This window comes from Chiloscyllium plagiosum, unplaced genomic scaffold (genome assembly GCF_037043375.1).
Source record: "Chiloscyllium plagiosum isolate Xiang-an unplaced genomic scaffold, Cpla_swu_hap1 HiC_scaffold_31, whole genome shotgun sequence".
NCBI lineage: Eukaryota > Metazoa > Chordata > Chondrichthyes > Orectolobiformes > Hemiscylliidae > Chiloscyllium > Chiloscyllium plagiosum.
Window position 1 is genome coordinate 664,077 of NW_028270169.1, and position 24,044 is coordinate 688,120.

At 43.7% G+C, this 24,044-nt stretch overlaps 1 protein-coding gene across 7 annotated transcripts in view; it reads left to right on the forward strand.

Annotated features, from left to right (window-relative positions):
• LOC122561890 (uncharacterized) overlaps positions 1-24,044 on the forward strand; it is a 258,498-nt gene that overhangs the window by 222,907 nt on the left and 11,547 nt on the right. For 6 of the 7 annotated variants that reach the window (XM_043714223.2, XM_087977089.1, XM_087977092.1 and 3 more), the window contains 2 exons: positions 1,180-1,290; positions 12,916-13,010. In XM_043714223.2, coding sequence (XP_043570158.2) covers positions 1,180-1,290; positions 12,916-13,010 — 206 coding nt within the window. Of the gene's footprint in view, positions 1-1,179; positions 1,291-12,915; positions 13,011-24,044 lie in introns of those variants that run through there. The other variant, XM_087977093.1, reaches the window with a different exon arrangement.

The window sequence follows — 24,044 nt, forward strand, 5'->3', positions numbered from 1 at the left end:
GGTGTGTGAAGGCCATGACCTACAGATTAGACAAAATTTGTGGGCTTTGTAGACCACTGCTATATGAAGCTGAAATGTGGATTACTTACACTAGGCACCTGAAAGAAATTCCATATTAACATCAACTGGGAGGACATGGCTACAAACCAGAATGATTGGAGAAACATCATCCAGTAGGGAGCTATATGTCATGAAAATGAACTCTGCTGCGCAACTGAACAGGCGCAAGTCATATATGGAGAAACAGAACATCAGAAACTCCCAACCCCCACCACCACAGACCACACTTAGCCCCATCAATGCTCATACTGTAATAGAGATTGTGCATTCCAAATTTGCCTCCTCAACCATCTGAAGACCCACAAATAGACACCCCTATGGAGATAATCATACTCGAGTGATCGCCGATGGACCCTAAAACTCTCTGCTATATATAAATAAAATTCACACCAAAAAGTAAAGGATGGCAGCAATATTCCAAAATACATTTGTATAGCCAGCATATCCTGTACTTCAGCCTCAGAAATGAATAATTATGTTACCATTTATGTAAATATTAGGGAAAGGAAACATAGGGAACAGGAGGCTGTTCATCTCCTTTTGGGCCATTCAATTAGATTATAACTCATCTGTGTCTCAATTCCATTTACCATCCTTGATCCATATTTCTTAATATCCTATATGGCAAAAAATGTGCTGAGCAGATTTTTCAAGATATCATTTGACCTCCAGAATCCATAGCCTTTTTGTTGTACGTGGTCTAGATTTCTACCATCCTTAAATGAAGAAGTGCTTCCTAATTTCACGCTTGAATGGCCTATATCGAAATTTAGGATTGTGCCTACTTTTTGTGGATAATTCCGACCAGAGAAATAGTTTTTTTGCATCTAAGCTAACAAATTCTTTGAAAATCTTAAACACTTTTTAAGTTATACCTTGACCTCCTAAGCAGATAGAAATCAAGCCAAATTCAATAATTTATCCTCAATGTAATATGTTAAGCCCTGTTTTGTTTTAATGAAACTGTGCTGTAGCCTCTCCCTGACCAGTACATCTGATCTGAGGTGCTACAGTGTTTACCACACACAGTAGAAGTCTTTATCCTAGTACTAAAACAGATTCAATCTTAATCCAAGGTGTTGGTATCATGCTCAAATATTAATAATTTTTTTTCTCCAGATTCATTCAGCACAATAGACATTCCAACCATGAACCAGTACCATAACTCAAAAAAAGCAGAAAATGTGACCTTTGATCTCTTACACAATCTGATACACACAGCTGATTCAAGTGAGTACTTTATTTATTTTACGAGCTGGTTTCCTGTGGTATTTGTTACTCACAATTAGTCCTTTAGTTTTCCTTATTGCTCTTGTCCATTCTGTAGACTTGTGTCTGTCCATTTGCCAAGACGTCTCTAAACCCAGCCACTCCTTCAAACCCAATTTTGGTCCTCTTACACTCTCCATCTCCTACCAAGTATAGACTCATTGATATCTAAAGCATGAAAGGAGATCATTTAGCCCATCATGCCCACACCAGTCAACAAAGATCTGACTACACTAATCCCATTTTTTATTTTTTGGCCTTAACACTGGAGACTATGGTAACACAAGTGAATGTCTAAAGATTCTTCCAAGAGTTTCTGACTAAGCCAACCTTCAGGGAGTGAGTTCCACACTTCCACTGCCCTCTGAATGAAGAAAATTCTCCTTAACTCTTCTACTAGCATTCTATCACTTACCTTAAATCTATGCAGCCTAGTTATTAACCCCTCCACTATTGGACAAAGTGCCTTATCCATGCCCTTCATTATCTTATTTGCCTCTATCAGTTTCCCTCTCAACCTTTACTGCTCGAAGGAATGCAACCCCAGTCTTTGACAAAGGGTCAGTTAGACTTAAAATGTCAGCTCTTTTCTCTCCTTACAGATGCTGCCAGACCTGCTGAGATTTTCCAGCATTTTCCCTTTTGGTCCCAGTCCTTCTTCATTCACCCAAGCAGTAAATCTCTATTTTTTCTCCAGTGCAATTCTACCCTTCTTGGCATGTGGTGACCAGAACTGCATATGGTAACACCAGCTGTAACCTAACTGTGTTTTCTATAGTTTCAGCATTAACTCCTTAGTTTTGTATTCTGTGCCTTGGCTATGAAAGGTTAATATCTAATATATCTTCTTAACCATCTTACTTACCTACCTTGCTACCGTCAGGCATTTCTGGATATCCACATTAGGATCACTTTGCTCTTTTCAGAGTCCTATCATTCCTACTGTAACCTCTTGCCTTGTCAGCCCTGCGCCTAAAAATGCATTACTTTACATTTTAATAGGTTGAATTTCATTTGCTAATGCTCTGACAAACTGACCAGTCCATTTGCAGTTATGGTTATCCTTTTCTCTATTTATCACATTACCAATTTTTGGTCTTCCATGAACTTCTTAACCATACCCCTACACTTAAGTCCAAATCATTAATTACACTACAAACAGCACGGGCCATAAAGGAACTTCTTAAAAACTTTGCTAAAGTACATGTAAATCACATCAAATACATTACCCTCACCAACAGTCTGAGTTACCTCACCAAACAATTCAAGCAAGTTTGTAAAATTCGACCTCTCTTTGTAAAATCCATGCTAACTATCCCTGATTAATCCATGTCTCTCCAAATGCAAGAATATTCTGACCCTCATAATTCGTTCGAAGAACTTTCCCACCGTTGAAGTCAGATTGTAATTTCCTGATCTATTTCTTCCTTTTTTTTTAAATAATGGGACAACATTAGCAATCCTTCAGTACTCTGGCACCTCACCTCTGACCAGAGAGGATTTAATTTTAATCTTAAAAGCTACTACCAGGGCCCCTGTTATCTCTTCCTTTGCCTCCTCGGCAGTTCGGGGTGCATCTTATCCAGGCCTGCAGATTTCTCTACTTAACACTGCTAAATATGCTAGTTTTCTCTCTCCCTCTGTCTCTCTCTCTCTCTCTCTCCTCACTTTAAATTTTTCTAATATTTCACAGTCTTCTGCCTTAATGTCTATATCAGCATCATCCTTTTCCATTGTGAAGACCAGCACGAGGTATTAATTGAGGACCATACCCATGTCTTCCAATCCACATACAAATTACCTCTATGGTTGCCAATGGGCTTTACTCTTTCCCTAGTTGTTCTTTTGCTCTTTACATACTGAAAATGCCCTTCAGGGTTTCCTTTAATCTACTTTCCAATGTTTTCTCATGCACTCTTTTTCTTTACTAATTTCCTTTTTAAGTCACCCCTGCACTCATTATACTCCTCTTGGAACTCTGCCCTATTAAACCCTTGTTATCTGCCATAAGCTTCTCTTTTCTATTTAATCCTAACATATGTGTTCTTTAACATCTTGAGTTCCCTGGTCTTGATTCCACCCTTTGTCTTTATAAAAACATATGTGCCCTGTATCCTTGCTATTCTCTCATTGAATACAGTTGACAACGGAATGAGGATATGCCGCAACCCAAAGGACTAGCCACACTACCATACATCAAGAGCATTTCCAAACTGACAGCCAGACTACTGCGACCACTAGGACTCATAACAGCACACAAACCAACAGCCACTCTCAGACAACAACTCACCTGAACGAAGGACCCAATACCCAGCATGAGCAAAACCAATGTAGTGTACAAAATCCCATGCAAGGACTGCACAAGATACTACATAGGACAAACAGGAAGACAGCTAACGATCCGCATCCATGAACACCAACTAGCCACGACCAGCTATCCTTAGTAGCCACGCACGCAGATGACAAGCAACATGAATTCGACTGGGACAATACCACTATTATAGGACAAGCCAAACAGAGAACAGCCAGGGAATTCCTAGAGGCATGGCACTCATCCACAGATTCAATCAATAAGCACATCGACCTGGAACCAATATACCGAACACTGCAGCGGACACCTGGAACTGACAACCGGAAGCGGCAGATTCAAACCATTACAAATGCCGGAGGAAAGATCACAGAAGTGCTTCACAGGAGGCTCCCAAGCACTGAGGATGTCACCTAGACAGGGGACGAAACGTCTGCAACACAAATTCCCAGCTTGGCGAACAGAACCACAACAACGAGCACCTGAGCTACAAATCTTCTCACAAACTTTGAAGATCACACCCTTTCTCACTACTGTAATTGATTTCTTGATCAATATTGTGATTTCTTCTCCTCTTCTAAGCCCCTCTTTATTTCATCTGAATGCTTTATAACCAGGAACATTGAACTGGAATTCTGCCCATTTTGAAGCCAAGTCTCAGTCATGGCAATGGTATGACTTGCACACAAAAAGCAGGACAAATTCAACCCAGCTAATTACCACCCCATCAGTTTACTCAACCATTGATAAAGTGATGGAAGCTTTCATCAACAGGGTGATCAAGCAGCATGTGCTCAGCAAAAACCTGCTCAGTAATGCCCGGTTTGGGTTCTGCCAGGGCCACTGAGCTCCTGACCTCATTACAACCTTGATTCAAGCATGGCAAAAGATCTGAATTCCAGAGATGAGATGAGAGTGATAGCCCTTGACATCAAGGCTGCATTTAAGGACCAATAGCATAACTAGAATCAATAGGTATTTGGGGAAAGCTATCCACTGGTTGGAATCCTAACCAGCACAAAGGAAGATGGTTGTGATTGTTGAAGGTCAGTTGTCTCAGCTCCAGACATCTCTGCAGGAGTTCCACAGGGTAGTGTCCTAGGCTCAACCACCTTCAGTAGCTTTATAAGTGACCTTTCCTCCATCATAAGGCCAGCACTAGGGACGTTCATTGTGCAATCATCAATGTTCAGCATTATTTGTGACTCCTCAGACACTGAAGCAGTCCGTGTTCAAATGCAATAAGACCAAGACAATATCCAGTAGCAAATAACATTCATGCCACCCAAATGCCATGTCAAGACGATCTCTAACAAGAAGCAATATAGCCACAGCCTCCTGACAGCCAATGGTGTTACCAACTTTGAAACGGCCACTATCAACATCCCGGGGATTACATTGACCAGAAATTGAAGGGCGCCACAGTGGTTCAGTGGTTAGCACTGCTGCCTCACCTCACCAGGGACCCAAGTTCAATTCAAGCCTTGGGTGACAGTCTGTGTGGAGTTTGCACATTCGCCTCGTGTCTGCGTGCATTTCCTCTGGGTTCCACGGTTTCCTCCCACAATCCAAAGGTGTGTAGGTTAGGTGAATTGGCCATGCTATATTGTCCATACTGTTCAGAGATGTGCATATTAGGTGCATTAGTCAGGGGTAAATGTATTCAGGGGTAAATGTAATTAGTCAGGGGCTGGGTGGGTTACTGTTCGGAGGTTTGGTGTGGACTTGTTGGGCCGAATGGCCTGTTGCCACACTATAGGGATTCTGTGATGATGATGATGAGAAATTCAGAAAGTAGGCATATTGCAGAAAGTAACTCACCTCCTGACTCCCCAAAACCCATCCACCACCTACAATGCACAAGTCAGGAATGTGATGGAATACTTCCCACTTGCCTGGATGAGTGTAGCTCCAACAACAAGAAGCTTGACACTATCGAAGACAAAGCAGCCGTTTCATTGGCATCAAATCTACATGCGTCTACTCTTCCACCACCGATGCTCAGTAGCAGTAGTGGGTATTATCAGTGAGATTCACCACAGAAATTAACCAAAGATCCTTAGACAGCACCTTCCAAACCCACAACCAGTACCATCTAGAAAGACAAGGGCAGCAAATACATGGGAACACCACCACCTGCAAGTTCAAGTCCAGGTCACTCATCATCCTGACTTAGAAAATATCGCCATTTCTTTAGTGTCACTGGGTCAAAATCCTGGATTTCCCTTCCTCAGGGAATTGCGGTTCAACCTACAGTATATGGTGAGGGCGTGGGAATCAGAGCTACACATCTGAGAGAGGGGTAGTTGTAGATGGGGCAGTGACAAGATGTAGCGAATCTATTAGGAAGGTTTCTCATGTGATGAAACAAAGGGATCGGTTAAAGTGTGTCTGCTTTAACTCAAGGAGTGTCAGAAGTAAGAGCGATGAACTTAGAGCATGGATCAGTATTTGGGGCTATGATGTTGTGGCCATAACAGAGATGTGGGTTTCACAGGAGCAGAAATAGTTGCCAGATGTTCCAGTGTTTAGAACATTTAAAAAGAACAGGGAGGGTGGAAAAAGAGGAGAGGGTGTAGCATTGCTAATTAGAGAGTGCATTACAGCTACAGAAACGAAGGCTGTTCAGGAAGGTTTGTCTACTGAGTCAGTATGGGTAGAAGTTAGGAACAACAAGGGAGCAGCCACTTCATTGGGAGTTTTCTACAGACCCCCTAATAGCAGTAGAGAGATTGAAGAACTGATAGGACAGCAGATTTTGGAAAAATGTAGATGTAGCAGGGTTGTTGTTATGGGTAACTTCAACTTTCCCAATATTGACTGGAACCTCCTTAGTGCAGATGGTTTGGATGGAGCCATTTTTGTCAGGTGTGTTCAGGAGGGTTTCCTTATTCAGTATGTAGATAAGCCAACGAGGGGAGATGTCATTTTGGATTTGGTGCTCGGCAATGAGCCGGGATAGGTGTCAGATCTCGCGGTGGGAAAACACTTTGGTGACAGTGACCATACCTGCCTCACATTTACCATAACCTTGGGGAGGGAAAGGAGCGGTTTAAGGAGCAGTTGTTGGGAGTGATGCACGAATTTGTCCCTCTGAGACAGATAAGAAGGGGTAAGATTTAGGAGCTTTGGATGACGAGAACAGAGGAGCTTCTCGTCCAAAGGGAGAAGGCAGCTTACGTAAGGTGGAGGAAAAAGGATCTAGTACAGCTTTAGAGGATTACAGGCTTACTAGAAAAGAGCTCAGAAATGGACTGAGGAGAGCCAGGAGGAGGCACGAGAAAGGCTTGGCAGGAAGGATTAGGGAGAACCCAAAGGCATTTTACTCATACGTGAGGAATAAGAGAATGATCAGGGAGAAGGTGGGGCCGATCAGGGATAGCGTAGGGAACTTGTGCGTGGAGTCTGAGCAGGTAGGGGAAGCCTTAAATTAGTTTTTTGCTTTGCATTTCACGAAGGAAAGGAACCTTTGTGTGAATGAGAACTTTGAGGAGCTGGGATACAGGCTTAAACGGATCAAGATTGATGAAGTTGATGTCCTGGAAATTTTGGCAAATATTAAAATTGATAAGTCCCCAAGGCCAGACCAGATTTGTCTTAGGTTGCTCTGGGAAGCGAGAAAGGAGGTTGCTAAGCTGTTGGCCAAGATCTTTGCTTCCTCACTCTCCATGGGAGTCGTACTGGAGGATTGGAAGGAGGTGAATGTTGTTCCTCTTTTCAAGAAAGGTAATAGGGAAATCCCTGGCAATTACAGACAAGTCAGTCTTACGTCTGTGGTCAGCAAGGTTTTGGAAAGAATTCTGTGGGATAGAATTTATGACTATTTGGCAAAGCATAGCGTGATTAAAGGCAGTCAGCATGGCTTTGTGAGGGCAGGTCATGCCTAACTAATCTTATTGAGTTCCTTGAGAAGGTGACAAGACAGGTCGACGAAGTTCAAGCAGTGGATGTGGTGTATTTGGACTTCAGCAAGGCATTTGATGAGTTTCCCATTGGTAGATCATTCATAAAGTCAGGAGATATGGGATATAGGGAGATTTGGCTATCTGGATTCAGAATTGGTTGGCTTGCAGAAGGCAGAGAGTGGTTGTAGGTGGAAAGTATTCTGCCTGGAGGTCAGTGTTGAGTGGTGTCCTGCAGGACTCTGTTCTTGGGCCTTTGCTCGTTGTAGTTTTTATAAATGACTTGGATGAGCAGATTGAGGGGTGAGTTAATAAATATGCCGATGACACAAAGATTGGAGGTGCCATTGATAGTATCGAGGGCTATTGCAGGCTACAGCGCAACATAGACAGGATGCAGAGCTGGGCTGAGAAATGGCAGATTGAGTTTAACCTGGATAAATGCAAAGTGATGCATTTTGGAAGGTTGAACTTGAATGCTGAATATAGGATCAAAGTTCAACAGTGAGCTGTGTGGAAACTCTCTCTCTCCTTCTAACTTCAACCTGTAAGCATGTGTTCCATTTGTACTGATTTTTAAAGCGGTTTGCTTATTGGGACTGTTGTATATATATGGGACACACAATTAAGTCTAGTTTAGATAGTCTCAGTTCTGTAAGGGTTCCTTATTCTGTTCTTTGTGTGTCATTGTATAACTTTGTGAATAAATATTTGTCTGTTTTAAAATATAGTAGTCAACTTAGCTTCCTCACTCCAGATAATTTTCAATATACACTTACCGAAACAAATTGCAAAGTTATGGTCAGGGCTGCCTGCTTAAGAATGTTTTGAGTGAACAAAAGAACAAAAAACAAAGAACAAAGAAAACTTACAACTCAGGAACAGGCCCTTCGGCCCTCCAAGCCTGAGCTGATCCAAATCCACTGTCGAAACCTATCACCGAATTCCGAAGCATCTCTATCCCTCTGCTCGCCACCTACTCGTGCATCTGTCCAGACATACCTTAAATTAATCTACCGTGCCTGCCTCTACTACTTCTGCTGGCAACACGTTCCAGGCACCTGCCGCCCTCTGTGTAAAGTACTTGTCGCATGTATCTCTCGTAAACGTTTCACTTCTCACCTTGAAACCGTTACCTCTCATTATTGAATCCTTCACCTTGTGAACAAGCTTATCTCTATCTACCCTGTCTACATCCTTCATGATTTTGTAGACCTCAATCAGGTCCCCGCTCAATCTCCTTTTTTCCAGTGTAAACAATGGGCGGCACGGTGGCACAGTGGTTAGCACTGCTGCTTCACAGCGCCAGAGACCCGGGTTCAATTCCCGCCTCAGGCCACTGACTGCGTGGAGTTTGCACGTTCTCCCCGTGTCTGCGTGGGTTTCCTCCGGGTACTCCGGTTTCCTCCCACAGTCCAAAGATGTGCAGGGTCAGGTGAATTGGCCATACTAAATTGCCCGTAGTGTTAGGTATGGGTGGGTTTCGCTTCGGCGGGTCGGTGTGGACTTGTTGGGACGAAGGGCCTGTTTCCACACTGTAATGTAATGTAATCTAATCCTAACCTACTCAACCTCTCTTCATAGCTAGCACCTTCCATACCAAGCAACACTCTCATAAACCTTCTCTGCACCCTCTCCAAGCATCCACATCCTTTTGGTAATGTGGTGACCAGAATTGTACACCGTATTCTAAATGCAGCCGAACCAACATTGTGTACAATCTTAACATCACCTGTCAGCTCTTATACTCAATACCCCATCCGATGAAGGCAAGCATACCATATGCCATCTTGACCACTCTATCCACCTGTACAGCAACCTTCAGGGTAAAATAGACCTGAACTCCCAGATCTGTCTGCTCATCAATTTTTTCCAAGGCTCTTGCATTCACTGTATAATTCCCTCTAGAATTAGACTTCCCAAATGCATCACCTCACATTTGCCTGGATTGAAGTCCATCTGCTACTTCTCCACCTAACTCTCCAGTCTATCTATATTCTCCTGTATTCATTAACACTCCCCTATGCTTTCTGTTACTCTACCAATCTTCATGTCATCTGCACACTTGCTGATCATACCAACAGTGCCCTCTTCCAGATCGTTTATATATATCACAAACAACAGTGGCCCCAGCACTGACCCCTGTGGAACACCATTGGTCACCTTTCTCCATTTCAAGAAACTCCCTTCAACTACTACTCTCTGTCTCCTGTTGCTCAACCAGATCTTTATCCACCTAGCTAGAACACCTTGCACACCATGTGACTTTACTTTCTCCATTAGTTTACCATGGGGAACCTTATCAAATGCCTTACTAAAGTCCATGTGTGTGACATCAATAGACCTTCTTTCATCTATCAACTTGGTCACTTCCTCAAAGAACTCTAGTAAGTTGGTAAGGCATGATCTCCCCTGCACAAAACCATGTTGCCTATCACTGATAAGCCCATTATTTTCCAAATATAAGTAGATCCTATCCCTCAGAACCTTCCCCAGCAACTTTCCCCACCACTGACGTCAGGCTCACTGGTCTGTAGTTACCCAGAATATCCCTACTATCTTTCTTGTACAGGGGGACAACATGAGCAATCCTCCAGTCCTCTGGCACCTCACCTGTGTTTAAGGATGCCACAAAGATATCTGTCAGTGCCCCGACTATTTCCTCTCTCGCCTCCTTCATCAACCTGGGATAGATCCCATCGGTCCTGGGGATTTGTCCACCTTAATAACCTCCAGCCTACCCAACACATCTTCCCTCCTTATGTCAACGTGATCCAGATTATTCAAACTTTATCTCTAATCTCAACATTCATCATGTCCTTCTCCTCAGTGAACACTGATGCAAAGTAATCATTCAGAATCTCACCCATTGTCTCAAGTTCGACACACAGCCTTCCTTCCTTACCTTTTAGTGCATCAATTCTTTCTCTAGTTACCTGCTTACTTCTCATATAAGAATAAAAGGCTTTGGGATTCTCCTTAATTCTGCTCACTAAAGCTATTTCATGACCCCTTTTAGTCCGCTTGGTTCCTCGTTTAAGACTGGTCCTATTCTCCCGATATTCCTCCAGGGCCCATTCTGTTCTTAGCTGCCTGGACCGAATGTATGCTTCCCTTTTCCTCTTGGTTAGTCGTATGATTTCTCCTGCTATCTGTGGTTCACCAATCTTGCCTTTCCTATCCTTTGCTTTCATCGGGACATGCGTATCCTGCACTATCATTAACCTATCTTGGAAAGCCTCCCACATATCAAATGTGGACTTCCCTTCAAATAGCTGTGTCCAATCCACATTTCCCAGCTCCTACCTAATTTTGATGTAATTTGCCTTGGCTCAGTTTAGTACTCTTCCCTTAGGACCACTCTCATCTTTGTCTACGAGTATTCTAAAACTTACAGAATTGTAGCCACTGTTCCCAAAGAAATCCCCCACCTCCCCCTGGAGTTGTCTGACCTTGTCCATAACAAGACCTTATGATGGAGAACAGGTAATTAATGAAGCAGCTGGAGATGGCTGGGCCTAAGACACTACCCTGAGGAACTCCTGCAGATATGTTCTGCAGCTAACATGTTTGACTTCCAACAATCCCAACAATCTTCCTTTGAGCTATGAATGACTCCAGCCAGTGTTGGGTTTTCTCCCTGATTCCCATTGAGTTGAACTTCACTCGGGCTTCTCGATGCTACATTTGGTCTATCACTGCTTTGATGTTAAGGACAGTCACTGACATCTCAACATTTGAAGTTTGCTCTTTTGTCCATGTTTGGATCAAGGCTGCAATGAAGTCAGAGGTCGTATAGCCCTGGCAAAATCCAACTTGTCATCGCTGAGCAAGTAATTTCTGTGTTAATGTCACTTGATATTAATGTCAACAACATCTTCCATCATTTTGGTGACATTTTAGAATAGGCAGACATAGACAGCAATTGGCAGGATATTGTCCTGACTTCAGTGAACACGACATTCTACATTGTCAAATGAAGATTCAAGTGATATCATTGTATTGGGACAGCTTGATTAGTGATGAACTGGTCAGCTACTTTTAGAGAACATTTTTTTAGCTGAGAATGGCTTTCTTTATTCCCATGTTGTTACTACTACTGCTGGGCTATTATCAGCACCTATAGCTTTTGCAGTATCCACTGCCTTCAGCTGTTTCTTGGTATCGTGTATAGTCAACTTAATTATTGCGGACTGGTATATGTTTTGCTGATGACTCAAGGGGAGATGGAGATGAATCAACAACTTAGTACTTGCATCTAAAGATGGATGCATATCCTTCGGTCTTGTGTTTTGCATTGATTTGCTGGATTCCCGTAGCAATAAAATATTTGTGGAGCTTTCTCCTCTTGTTGGTTGCCTAATTTAATCATGTAAGGATTTTTAAAGTTATGCATATTTCTGTGAGAGCAGGCACATTAGGGAGCACATTTTAAAGGTTTTATATCAAAAATGTTAATTTATTAAGGAACTGACTGGTTACACCAGTGAAGCAATTAACTTTTTTAGATTCCCTACAATGTGGAAACAGACCCTTTGGACCAAACAGTCCATACTGACCCTCCAAAGAGTAATCCACCCAGACCCATTTCCCTCACACCAATGCACCTAACACTACAGGCAATTTAGCATGGCCAATTTACCTGACCTGCACATCTTTGGACTGTGGGAGGAAACCGGAGCACCCGGAGGCAACCCACACAGATACGGGGAGAATGTGCGAACTCCACACAGACAGTTGCCCAAGGCTGGAATTGAAACTGGGACCCTGGTGCCGTGAGGCAGCTGTGCTAACCACTGAGCCACCGTGCTCTTGTTCTGTATTTTTTTTTTCACACATAGTTGGAGGGCTGGACTCAATAAATGCTTATTTTTTTATGATAAATCCATTGTATCATAATATTGCAGAATGGCTAGAGCATATTGTTTCATTTGCCAATCACTTTAAATTAGTGTCCTCTTTTTCTCAGCTCTTCTTCAATGTGAATAACATACCATTATCTAATCTGTCTGCACACTTCACAATGTTGAGCTCCCAACCTGTCCTCTACCTTCACTGTCCATCTCTCAGCTTGGGATAATTCTCCTAAAATTGTCACTGCACCAGAGGACCACACTTAATTTTATGCAGGGATGCATTTTCAAGGAAGTAAAAGAACAAACAATTGCAATCTATTGTGCTGCCTTAAAAGCTGATACAATGAAGATTTTAATACTTAGAATGTACAGAAAGTTTTATCAGAAACTTAAACTGTGGGCTAACCAGCTTAATTTCTGTAGGAGTGCTTAGTTTCTTTTTAACACATTCTAGACCTGGTATTTTAACATTTTTATTAAATTTAATGTGGATCTGATAGATTTTTTATATTTTCTGTAGTTGCAAATGGACAAGGCGTTAAAGAGAAGAATTTTGTGAACGGGGTAACACAGGAACAGCTTCACAGTTACGACAAGGATGTCAGAAATGCAGAGGTAGTACTCCAGTCTGTTCTGTGATTAATTGTTAATTTCAAGTCTATGCAGGAGACAACAACTTCTCCATATACTGGACAAGCACCCATTCACTTATTCATAGCAATGAACCAGAGAGACAGGATTAGCTAGAGTCCCTTATAGAAGGTGTCAAAACAGAGCACTTGGGTAATAGTGACAGGATCGGATAGAATCAGCATGGATTTACAAAAGAACAAAGAAAATTTTCAGCCCAGGAACAGACCCTTCGGTCCTCCAAAAGTGAGCCGATCCAAATCTACTGTCTAAACCTGTTGCCCAATTCCTAAGCATCTGTATCCCTCTGCTCCCCACTTACTCATGCATCTGTCTAGACGCATCTTAAATGAATCTACCATGCCTGCCTCTACTATTTCTGCTGGCAATACATTCCAGACACTTACCGCCCTCTGTGTAAAGTACTTGTCGCGTGTATCCCTCTTAAACTTTTCACCTCTCACCTTGAAAGTGTGACCTCTCGTAATTGAATCCTTCACCCTGGAAAAGGCTTATCTCTATCTATCCTGTCTATACCCTTCATGATTTTTTAGACCTCAATCAGGTTCTCCCCTCAATCTCCTTTTTTTTATTGAAAACAATCCTAACCTTCTCAACCTCTCTTTATAGCTAGCACCTTCCATACCAGGCAACATCCTCGTAAACCTTCTCTGCACCCTCTCCAAAGCATCCACATCCTTTTGGTAATGTGGCAACTAAAACTGCACACAGTATTCTAAATGCGGCCGAACCAACATTGTGTACAATTTTAATATGACCTACCAGCTCTTATAGCTGAAGAAGGGCTTATGCCCGAAATGTCGATTCTCCTGTTCCTTGGATGCTGCCTGACCTGCTGCGCTTTTCCAGCAACACATTTTCAGCTACCAGCTCTTATACTCAATATCCCGTCTGATGAAGGCAAACATACCATATGCCTTCTTGACCACTCTATCCACCTGTGCAGCAACCTTCAGGATACATTGGACCTAAACTCCCAGATCTCTCTGCTCATCAACTTTTCCAAAGGCTCTTCTGTTCACTGTATAATTCGCTCGAGAATTAGACTTCCCAAAATGCATCACCTCACATTTGCCTGGATTGAACTCCATCTGCCACTTTTCTACCCAACTCTCCAGTGTATCTATATTCTCCTGTATTAGACAATAAACAATAGACAATAGGTGCAGGAGTAGGCCATTCAGCCCTTCGAGCCTGCACCGCCATTCAATATAATCATGGCTGATCATTCCTAATCAGTATCCTCTTCCTGTCTTATCTCCATAACCCTTGATTCCACTATCTTTGAGAGCTCTATCCAACTCTTTCTTAAATGAATCCAGAGAGTGGGCCTCCACTGCCCTCTGGGACAGAGCATTCCACACAGCCACCACTCTCTGGGTGAAGAAGTTTCTCCTGAGCTCTGTCCTAAATGGTCTACCCAGTATTTTTAAGCTGTGACTTCTGGTTCGGCACTCACCCATCAGTGGAAATATGTTTCCTACTTCCTTAGTGTCCAATCCTTTCTTATACGTCTCAATCAGATCCCCTCTCAGTCTTCGAAACTCAAGGGTATACAAGCCCAGTCGCTTCAGTCTTTCAATGTAAGGTAATCCTGCCATTCCAGGAATTGACCTCATGAATCTACGCTGTACTCCCTCAATAGCCAGAATGTCTTTTCTCAAATTTGGAGACCAGAACTGCACACAGTACTCCAGGTGTGGTCTTACCAGGGCCCTGTACAGCTGCAGAAGCACCTCTTTGCTTCTATACTCAATTCCTCTTGTTATGAAGGCCAGCATGCTCTTAGCCTTCTTCACTACCTGCTGTACCTACATGCTTGCCTTCATTGACTGGTGTACAAGAACACCCAGATCTCTCTGTACTGCCCCTTTACATAAATTGATTCCATTGAGGTAGTAGCCTGCCTTCCTGTTCTTGCACCAAAGTGGATAACCATACATTTATCCACATTAAACTGCATCTGCCATGCATCTGCCCACTCACTTAACTTGTCCAGGTCACCCTGTAATCTCCTAACATCCTCATCACATTTCACCCTGCCACCCAGCTTTGTATCATCAGCAAATTTGCTAATGTTATTGCTGATACCATCTTCTATATCATTAACATATATTATAAAAAGCTGCGGCCCCAGCACGGATCCCTGCGGTACCCCACTGGTCACTGCCTGCCATTCCGAAATGGAGCCGTTTATCACTACCCTTTGTTTCCTATTAACCAACCAATTTTCAGTCCAATCTAGTACTTTGCCCCCAATACTATGCACCCTAATTTTACTCGCTAACCTGTGTGGGACTTTATCAAAAGCTTTCTGAAAGTCCAGGTACACTACATCTACTGGATCTCCCTCATCCAACTTCAGAGTTACATCCTCAAAAAATTCAAGAAGATTAGTCAAGCATGATTTCCCCTTCATAAATCCATGCTGACTCTATCCTATCCTGTTACTACTATCCAGATGTGCAGCAATTTCATCCTTTATAATAGACTCCAGCATCTTTCCCACCACTGAGGTCAGACTAACTGGTCTATAATTTCCTGCTTTCTCTCTCCCAACTTTCTTAAAAAGTGGTATAATATTAGCCACCCTCCAATCCTCAGGAACCGACCCCGAATCTATTGAACTCTGGAAAATAATCACCAACGCATCCACGATTTCCCGAGCCACCTCCTTCAGTACCCTGGGATGCAGACCATCAGGCCCCGGAGACTTATCAACCTTCAGACCTAACAGTCCAACACCAAATCCTGGCAAATATAAATTCCCTTCAGTTCAGGTCCTTCAGCCACTGTTACCTCAGGGAGATTGCTTGTGTCTTCCCCAGTGAACACAGATCTGAAGTACCCATTTAATTCCTCTGCCATTTCTTTGTTCCTAGTAATATATTCCCCTGTTTCTGTCTTCAAGGGCCCAATTTTTGTCCTAACCATTTTTTTGCCTTGCACATACCTAAAAAAGCTTTTACTATCCTCCTTAATATTCTTGGCCAGTTTACCTTCGTACCTCATTTTTCCTCTGCGTATTTCCTTCTTAGTAATTCTCTGTTGCTCTTTAAAAGCTTCCCAGTCCTCAGTTTTCCCACGTATCTTAGCTATGTTGTACTTTTTCTCTTTTAACTTTATATGTTTCTTTACTTCCCTCGTCAGCCACGGCCGCCTATGCCTCCTCCTGGGATCTTTCTTCCTTTTAGGAATGAACTGATCCTGCAACTTCTGCATTATACACAGAAATATCCGCCATTGTTCCTCCACGGTCATCCCTGCTAAGGTATTGCACCATTGAACTTTGGCCAGCTCCTCCCTCATAGCTCCATAGTTCCTTTTATTCAACAGAAGTACTGTCACTTCCGACTGTACCCTCTCCCTCTCAAATTGCAGATTGAAGCTTATTGTATTATGGTCACTACTTCCCAATGGCTCCTTCACTTCGAGGTCTCTGACCAATTCTGGTTCGTTACACAATACCAGATCCAGAATTACCTTCTCCCTGGTCAGCTCCAGCACCAGCTGCTCTAAGAATCCATCTCTGAGGCACTCCACAAAGTCTCTTTCTTGAGGCCCAATACCATCCTGATTCTCCCAGTCTACCTGCATGTTAAAATCCCCCATAACAACTGTAGTAACATCTTTACAACAGGCCAATTTCAGCACCTGATTTAACTTACATCCGACATCCAGACTACTGTTTGGGGGCCTGTAGATGACTCCCAAGAGGGTCTTTTTACCCTTAGTATTTCGAAGCTCTATCCACACCGATTCTACATCCCCTGACTCTAGGTCCCCCCGCGCAAGGGACTGAATATCGTCCCTTACCAACAAGGCCACCCCACCCCCTCTGCCCGTCAGTCTGTCCTTACGATAGCACGTGTATCCTTGAATATTCATTTCCCAGGCCCTGTCCACTTGAAGCCACGTCTCAGTTATCCCCACAATATCGTATCTGCCACTTTCCAAAAGAGCCTCAAGCACATCTATCTTATGTCTAATGCTTCGTGCATTCATGTATAGTATTTTTAATTTGTTACTGCTCTCACCCTTCCCATCAACCCTTATTTCACTCAACCTTACAGCATGATGCCTTTCTGAGTTTTCTGCCTCGTTGATACAGTTGTCTTTCTTGACTTCCCTTGTTCTAACTTTCCCTTCAATTTCCTTTTTAAACATCCAGCTTGTCCCCTCCCCCTCGCTACATAGTTTAAATGTAGCGGTGTTGCAGTAGAAACCCTGCCTGCCAGAATGCTGGTCCCTAACCTATTAAGGTGCAAGCCGAATTTATGCTTACCACAAAATATACCCCAGTGATCCAAGAACTTAAATCCTTGCTTCCTGCACCAGTTCCCCAACCACACGTTCAAGTCCATTATCTCCCTGTTTCTGGCCACACTAGCCTGAGGAACTGGAAGCAAACCGGAGATAACCACCTTGGACGTCCTGCTTTTCAGCCTTCTTCTTTGACAGTCCCTTATGCTTTCTGCTACTCTACCAATCTTCATGTCATCTGCACACTTGCTGATCATACCAACAGTGCTCTCTTCCAGATCATTTATATATATCACAAACAACAGTGGCCCCAACACTGACCCCTGTGGAACATCACTGGTCACCTTTCTCAATTTCAAGAAACTCCCTTCAACTATTACTCTGTCTCCTGTTGCTGAACCAGATCTTTATCCACCTAGCTAGAACACCCTGCACACCATGTGACTTCACTTTAGACAATAGACAATAGGTGCAGGAGTAGGCCATTCTGCCCTTCAAGCCTGCACCACCAGTCAATATGATCGTGGCTGATCATCTTTAATCAGTATCCTGTTCCTGCCTTATCTCCATAACCCTTGATTCCACTTTCTCTGTAAGTTTACCATGGGGTACCTTATCAAACGCCTTACTAAAGTCCATGTATATGACATCAACAGTCCTTCCTCCATCTATCAACTTGGTCACTTCTTCAAACAATTCTATTAAGTTGGTAAGGCACGATCTCCCCTGCACAAAACCATGTTGCCTATCACTGATAAGCCCATTCTTTTCTAAATATAAGTAGATCCTATCCCTCAGAACCTTCCCCAGCAACTTTCCCACCACTGACGTCAGGCTCACTGGTCTATAGTTACCCAGAATATCCCTACTACCTTCTTGTACAGGGGGACAACATGAGCAATCCTCCAGTCCTCCAGCACCTCACCTGTGTTTAAGGATGCCACAAAGATATCTGTCAGTGCCCCAGCTATTTCCTCTCTCACCTCCGTCATCAACCTGGGATAGATCCCATCCAGTCCTGGGGATTTGTCCACCTTAATAATCTCTAGCCTACCCAACACATCTTCCCTACTTATGTCAATATGATCCAAATTATTGAAACTTCTATCTCTAATTTCGATTTGGAGATGCCGGTATTGGACTGGGGTGTACAAAGTTATAAATCACACAACACCGGGTTACATTCCAACAGGTTTAATTGGAAGCACACTAGCTTTCGGTGCACCGCTCCTTCACAATCTCTATATTCATCATGTCCCTCTCCTCAGTGAATACTGATGCAAAGTAATCATTCAGAATCTCACCCATTCTCTCAGGTTCGACACACAGCCTTCCATCCTTATCCTGTAGTGGACCAATCCTTTCTCTAGTTACCCGCTTACTTCTCATATAAGAATAAAAGGCTTTGGGATTCTCCTTAATTCTGCTCGCTAAAGCTACTTCATGACCCTTTTAGCCCGCTCGATTCCTCTTTTAAGACTGGTCCTACTCTTCCGATATTCCTCCAGGGTCAATTCTGTTCTTAGCTGCCTGGACCTTATGTACGCTTCCCATTTTCTCTTGGCTAGTCGTACGATTTCTCCTATCATCCACCAGTATTGAATCTTGCCTTTCCTATCCTTTGCCTTCAACAGGACATGCCTATCCTGCACTATATTTAACCTATCTTGGAAAGCCTCCCACATATCAAATGTGGATTTCCCTTCAAATAGCTGTGTCCAATCCACATTTCCAGCTTCTGTCTAATTTTGATATAATTGGCTTTGGCCCAGTTTAGTACTCTTCCCTTAGAACCACTCTTATCTTTGTCTACGAGTATTCTAAAACTTACAGAATTGTGGCCACTGTTCCCAAAGAAATCCCCCACTGCAACTTCCACAACCTGACCTGGCTCATTCCCTAACACCAGGTCCAATATGGCCCCTTCCTTTGTCAGACTATTGACATACTGCTCTAAAAAACTCTCCTGAATGCTTCTTACAAATTCTACCCCATCTAGACCTCTGACATTAAGCGTATCCCAGTCAATGTTGGGAAAATTAAAATCTCCCACCACCACTACCCTCTTGCCTCTACATCTTTCAATAACCTGTTTGCTTATTTGTTCTTCAAACTTTCGCTCACTGTTGGGAGGCCTATAAAGGGTAAATTGTGCTTGACAAATCTGCTGGAATATTTTGGAGCTGTAACTGGTATAGCACATAAGGGGAAGCCAGTGGATGTGGTTTACTTGAATTTTCAGAGGTCTTTGATAAAGTCCCACATAAGAGATTAGCATGTAAAATTAAAGCGCGTGGGTTTGAACATCATGTATTAAATGGATTAAAAGTTTTTGGCTTACAGGAAACAAAGAGTGGGAATAAATGGGTCTTTATGCTGAGAGGTGCGAGGGAGGAGCAAAGGACTTCAGGGGAAAGACATAGTTGTCAGGTCTCTGGCACTGAGCCTGGCACTGTGGCTCAGAAGGGAAGGGGGGAAAATAGAAAAGCACTTGTGGTAGGGGACTCAATAGTTAGACGGATTGACAGGAGATTTTGTAGTCAGGAATGGAACTCCCGGAAGGTATGTTGCCTCCCCAGTTCCAGGGTCCGGGATGTCGTTGATCGGGTTTACAGGATTATGAAGGGGGAGGGGGAGCAGCCAGAAATCGTGGTACATGTTGGCACCAATGATATAGCCAGGAAAGGGATTGAGGCTCTGAAAAGTGACCACAGAGAGTTAGGTTGGAAGCTGAAGAGCAGGATGAGTAGAGTATTGATCTCAGGTTTGCTAGCGGTGCCACGGGATAGTGAGGTGAGGAACAGTCAGCGAATGTAGCTTAACACGTGGCTGCGAGGCTGGTGCAGGAGGGAGGGCTTCAGATACCTAGACCATTGGGATGCCTTCTGGGGAAGGTGGGATCTGCACAAGAAGGACGGATTGCACCTGAACTGGAGGGGCACAAATGTCCTGGGTGGGAGATTTGCTTGTGTGATTCTGGAGGGTTTAAACTAGTTTGGCAGGGGGGTGGGAATCAGAGTCACATATCTGAGATGGGGACAGTTGCAGATGGGGCAGTGACAGGATGTAGTGAATCTATTGGGAAGGTTTTTCATGTGATGAAACAAAGGGATTGATTAAAGTCTGCTTCAATGCAAGGAGTGTCAGAGATAAGAGTGACGAACTTAGAGCATGGATCAGTACTTGGGGATACGATGTTGTGGCCATAACGGAGATGTGGGTTTCACAGGGGCAGGAATGGCTGCTTGATGTTGCAGGGTTTAGAACATTTAAAAAGAACAGGGAGGGTGGAAAACGAGGAGGGGGTGTAGCATTGCTAATCAGAGAGTGCATCACAGCTACAGAAACGAAGTTTGTTGAGGAAGGTCTGTCTAGATTAGTGTGGTGCTGGAAAAGTACAGCAGTTCCAGCAGCATCCGAGGAGCAGTAAAATTGATGTTTCGGGCAAAAGCCCTCCAGGAATACAGGCAGAGAGCCTGAAGGGTGGAGAGATAAGTGAGAGGAGGCTGGGGGTGGGGAGAATGTAGCATAGAGTACAAGAGGTGAGTGGGGGAGGGGGTGAAGCTGATAGGTATGGGGGAAGGGTGGAGTGGATAGGTGGAAAAGAAGATAGGCAGATAGGACAAGTCATGGGGACAGTGATGAGCTGGAAGTTTGGAACTGGGGTGAGGTGGGGGAAGGGGAAAAGAGGAAATTGTTGAAGTCCACATTGATGCCCTGGGGTTGAAGTGTTCCGAGGCGGATGATGAGGCATTCTTCCTCCAGGCGTCTGGTGGTGAGGGAGCGGCGGTGAAGGAGGCCCAGGACCTCCATGTCCTTGGCAGAGTGGGAGGGGGAGTTGAAATGTTGGGCCACAGGGCGGTGTGGTTGTTTGGTGCGGGTGTCCCAGAGATGTTCCCTAAAGCGCTCTGCTAGGAGGTGTCCAGTCTCCCCAGTGTAGAGGAGACCGCATCGGGAGCAACGGATACAATAAATGATATTGGTGAATGTGCAGGTAAAACTTTGATGGATGTGGATGGCTCCTTTAGGGCCTTAGATGGAGGTGAGGGAGGAGGTGTGGGCACAGGTTTTGCAATTCCTGCGGTGGCAGGGGAAGGTGCCAGGATGAGAGGGTGGGTTGTAGGGGGCATGGACCTGACCAGGTAGTCACGGAGGGAACGGTCTTTGCGGAAGGAGGAAAGGGGTGGGGAGGGAAATATATTCCTGGTGGTGGGGTCCGTTTGGAGGTGGCGGAAATGTCGGTGGATGATTTAGTTTATGCGAAGGTTGGTAGGGTGGAAGGTGAGCACCGGGACGTTCTGTCCTTGTTACAGTTGGAGGGGTGGGGTCTGAGGGCGGAGGTGTGGGATGTGGACGAGATGCATTGGAGGGCATCTTTAACCACGTGGGAAGGGAAATTGCGGTCTCTTATGAAGGAGGCCATCTGGTGTGTTCTGTGGTGGAACTGGTCATCCTGGGAGCATATACGTCGGAGGCGAAGGAATTGGGAATACGGGATGGCATTTTTGCAGGAGGTAGGGTGGGAAGTGGTGTAATCCAGGTAGCTGTGGGAGTCGGTGGGTTTGTAAAAAAATGTCGGTGTCAAGTTGGTCATTAATGGAGATGCCCTCGTGTCCTAGTCTTTCCTACCTGTGGAAACATCTCCACCTTTGGGATTCTGTAACTTTCAATGAGATCCTCCCTCATTCTTCTAAACTCCGAGTAAGACCCTAAGTTCTCAACTGCTCCTCATATGACAAGCCTTTCGTTCCTGGGATCATTCTTGAAAACTTCCTCTGGACTCCCTCCAATGCCACACATCCTTTCTTAGATACAGGATCCAAAACTACTCACAATATTGGAAATGCAGTCTGACCAGAGCTTTATACAGCCTCAGCAGTACATTTCTGCTCTTCTATTCTAGTCCTCTTGAAATGAATGTCAATGTTGCCTTTCTAACTCCCACCTGAACATGCATGTTAACCTTAAGAGAATCCTGAACTCGGACTCCTCAGTCCCTTTATGATTCAGATTTCTGCAGCCTTTCCACATTTAGAATGTTGGCTCAGTCCCTTTTCCTACCAAAATGCATAATTTCACTTTTTCTCACATTGTATTCTATCTGCCACTTCTTTGCCCACTCTCCTAGCCTGTCCAAGTCCTTCTGTGGTCTCCCTGCTTCCTCAATACTATCTGTCCCTCCACCTATCTTTGTGTCATTGCGAACCTAGCAACATTGCCCTCAGTTCCTTCATCCAGATTGTTAATGTATAATATTAATTGTTGTGGTCCCAACACTGACCCTTCACTAATCTCCAGCTGCCAACCTGAAAAAGACTCCTTTATCCCCATTCTCTGCCTTGTGCCAGTCAGCCAATCTATTATCCATGCCAGTACCTTATCCCTAACACATGGGCTCTTATTTAGCAGTTTCTTATGTGGCATCTTGTGAAAGGCCTTCTGGAAATCCAAATAGATCCCGTCCACTGGATCTCCTATGTCTAATTTGCTTGTTACCTCCTCAAAGAATTCTAACTGACATCCACTTGATGAAACTGCTGACTTTGCCCTATAGTACCGTGTAATTCCAAGTATTCCACAAAGTCATCCTTAATAATGGACTCTAAATCTGATTAACATCCAAGATCCAGCGAACTGATCTATAATTTCTTGTCTTTGGACTCCCTCCCTTCTTAAACAAGGATATGACATTAGCCATTTTCCAGTCCTCTGGGACCCACCTTGACTCCAGTGATTCATGAAAGACCACCGCTAATGTCACCAAAGTTTCCTCAGCTGCTCCTTCAGAACTCTTGGATGCAAAACCTTTCCCATTATCTTCATCTTCGTGATGACCACTACACTTACCCTCTGCCACCTGACTGTCTTAAAATGCTGTTATGCTACTAGTGTCTTCTACCGTGAAGACTGATGCAAAGTATCTATTCAGTTTCTCTGCCATTTCTTTGATCGCTATTACTACTTCTTCAGCCTCATTTTCCAGTTGTTAAATGTTCACTCATCTTTCTCTTATCTTTTATTTTTCTAAAAACACTCTTGCAATCCTCTCTTAAATTACTAGATAGTTTACTTTATTTTTCATTTTCTCTCCCTCTTTTTTAAAATTATCCTCTGCTGGTTTCTAAAGGCTTCCCAATCCTCTGTCTCCTTACTTTGTGCAGCATTGTGGTTATGCTGAGATGGTGGTGAATAATGTGCTAAGGGGTAGAGTCAAGGACAATTTTAATAAAGACAGAGAGCTAAAGAAGGGTCACTGAGTCCAAAATGTTAATTCCCCACAGTTGCTAGAACTGTTGCGTTTTCAAGCAATTTCTGATTTTCAGCATCCATAGTTCTTTTGGTTTTTTTGGCTGTATCTTAAGATTTATTGTCTGAATTCCATCAAACTTTTTGGACAGTTTTCACCACAGTGCCTAGCAAGATATCTCTTGCCAAACTTACCTCATTGTCTTCATTGCACCTACGAAGTCACCCATGTCAGATTCTAGCCCCATCTTACAACATACCATTCCCAGAACAACTTGACATCCAGTAGATATCCACCAAAAGACCATGTCATATTTTAAAGGTCACTGTCCATCTGGATGAGCACTGACATTCTAAAACTGCCTTGCTCAGTGATGGACTTAATATAAGGTGTCAGAAGGGGAAGAGGCTGTTGGTTCAAAGTTGGAGTGTCCTCTTCCTGGAGGATGGTAGAGGAGGCCATGTCACTAGACCCTGGCAGAACTTGAC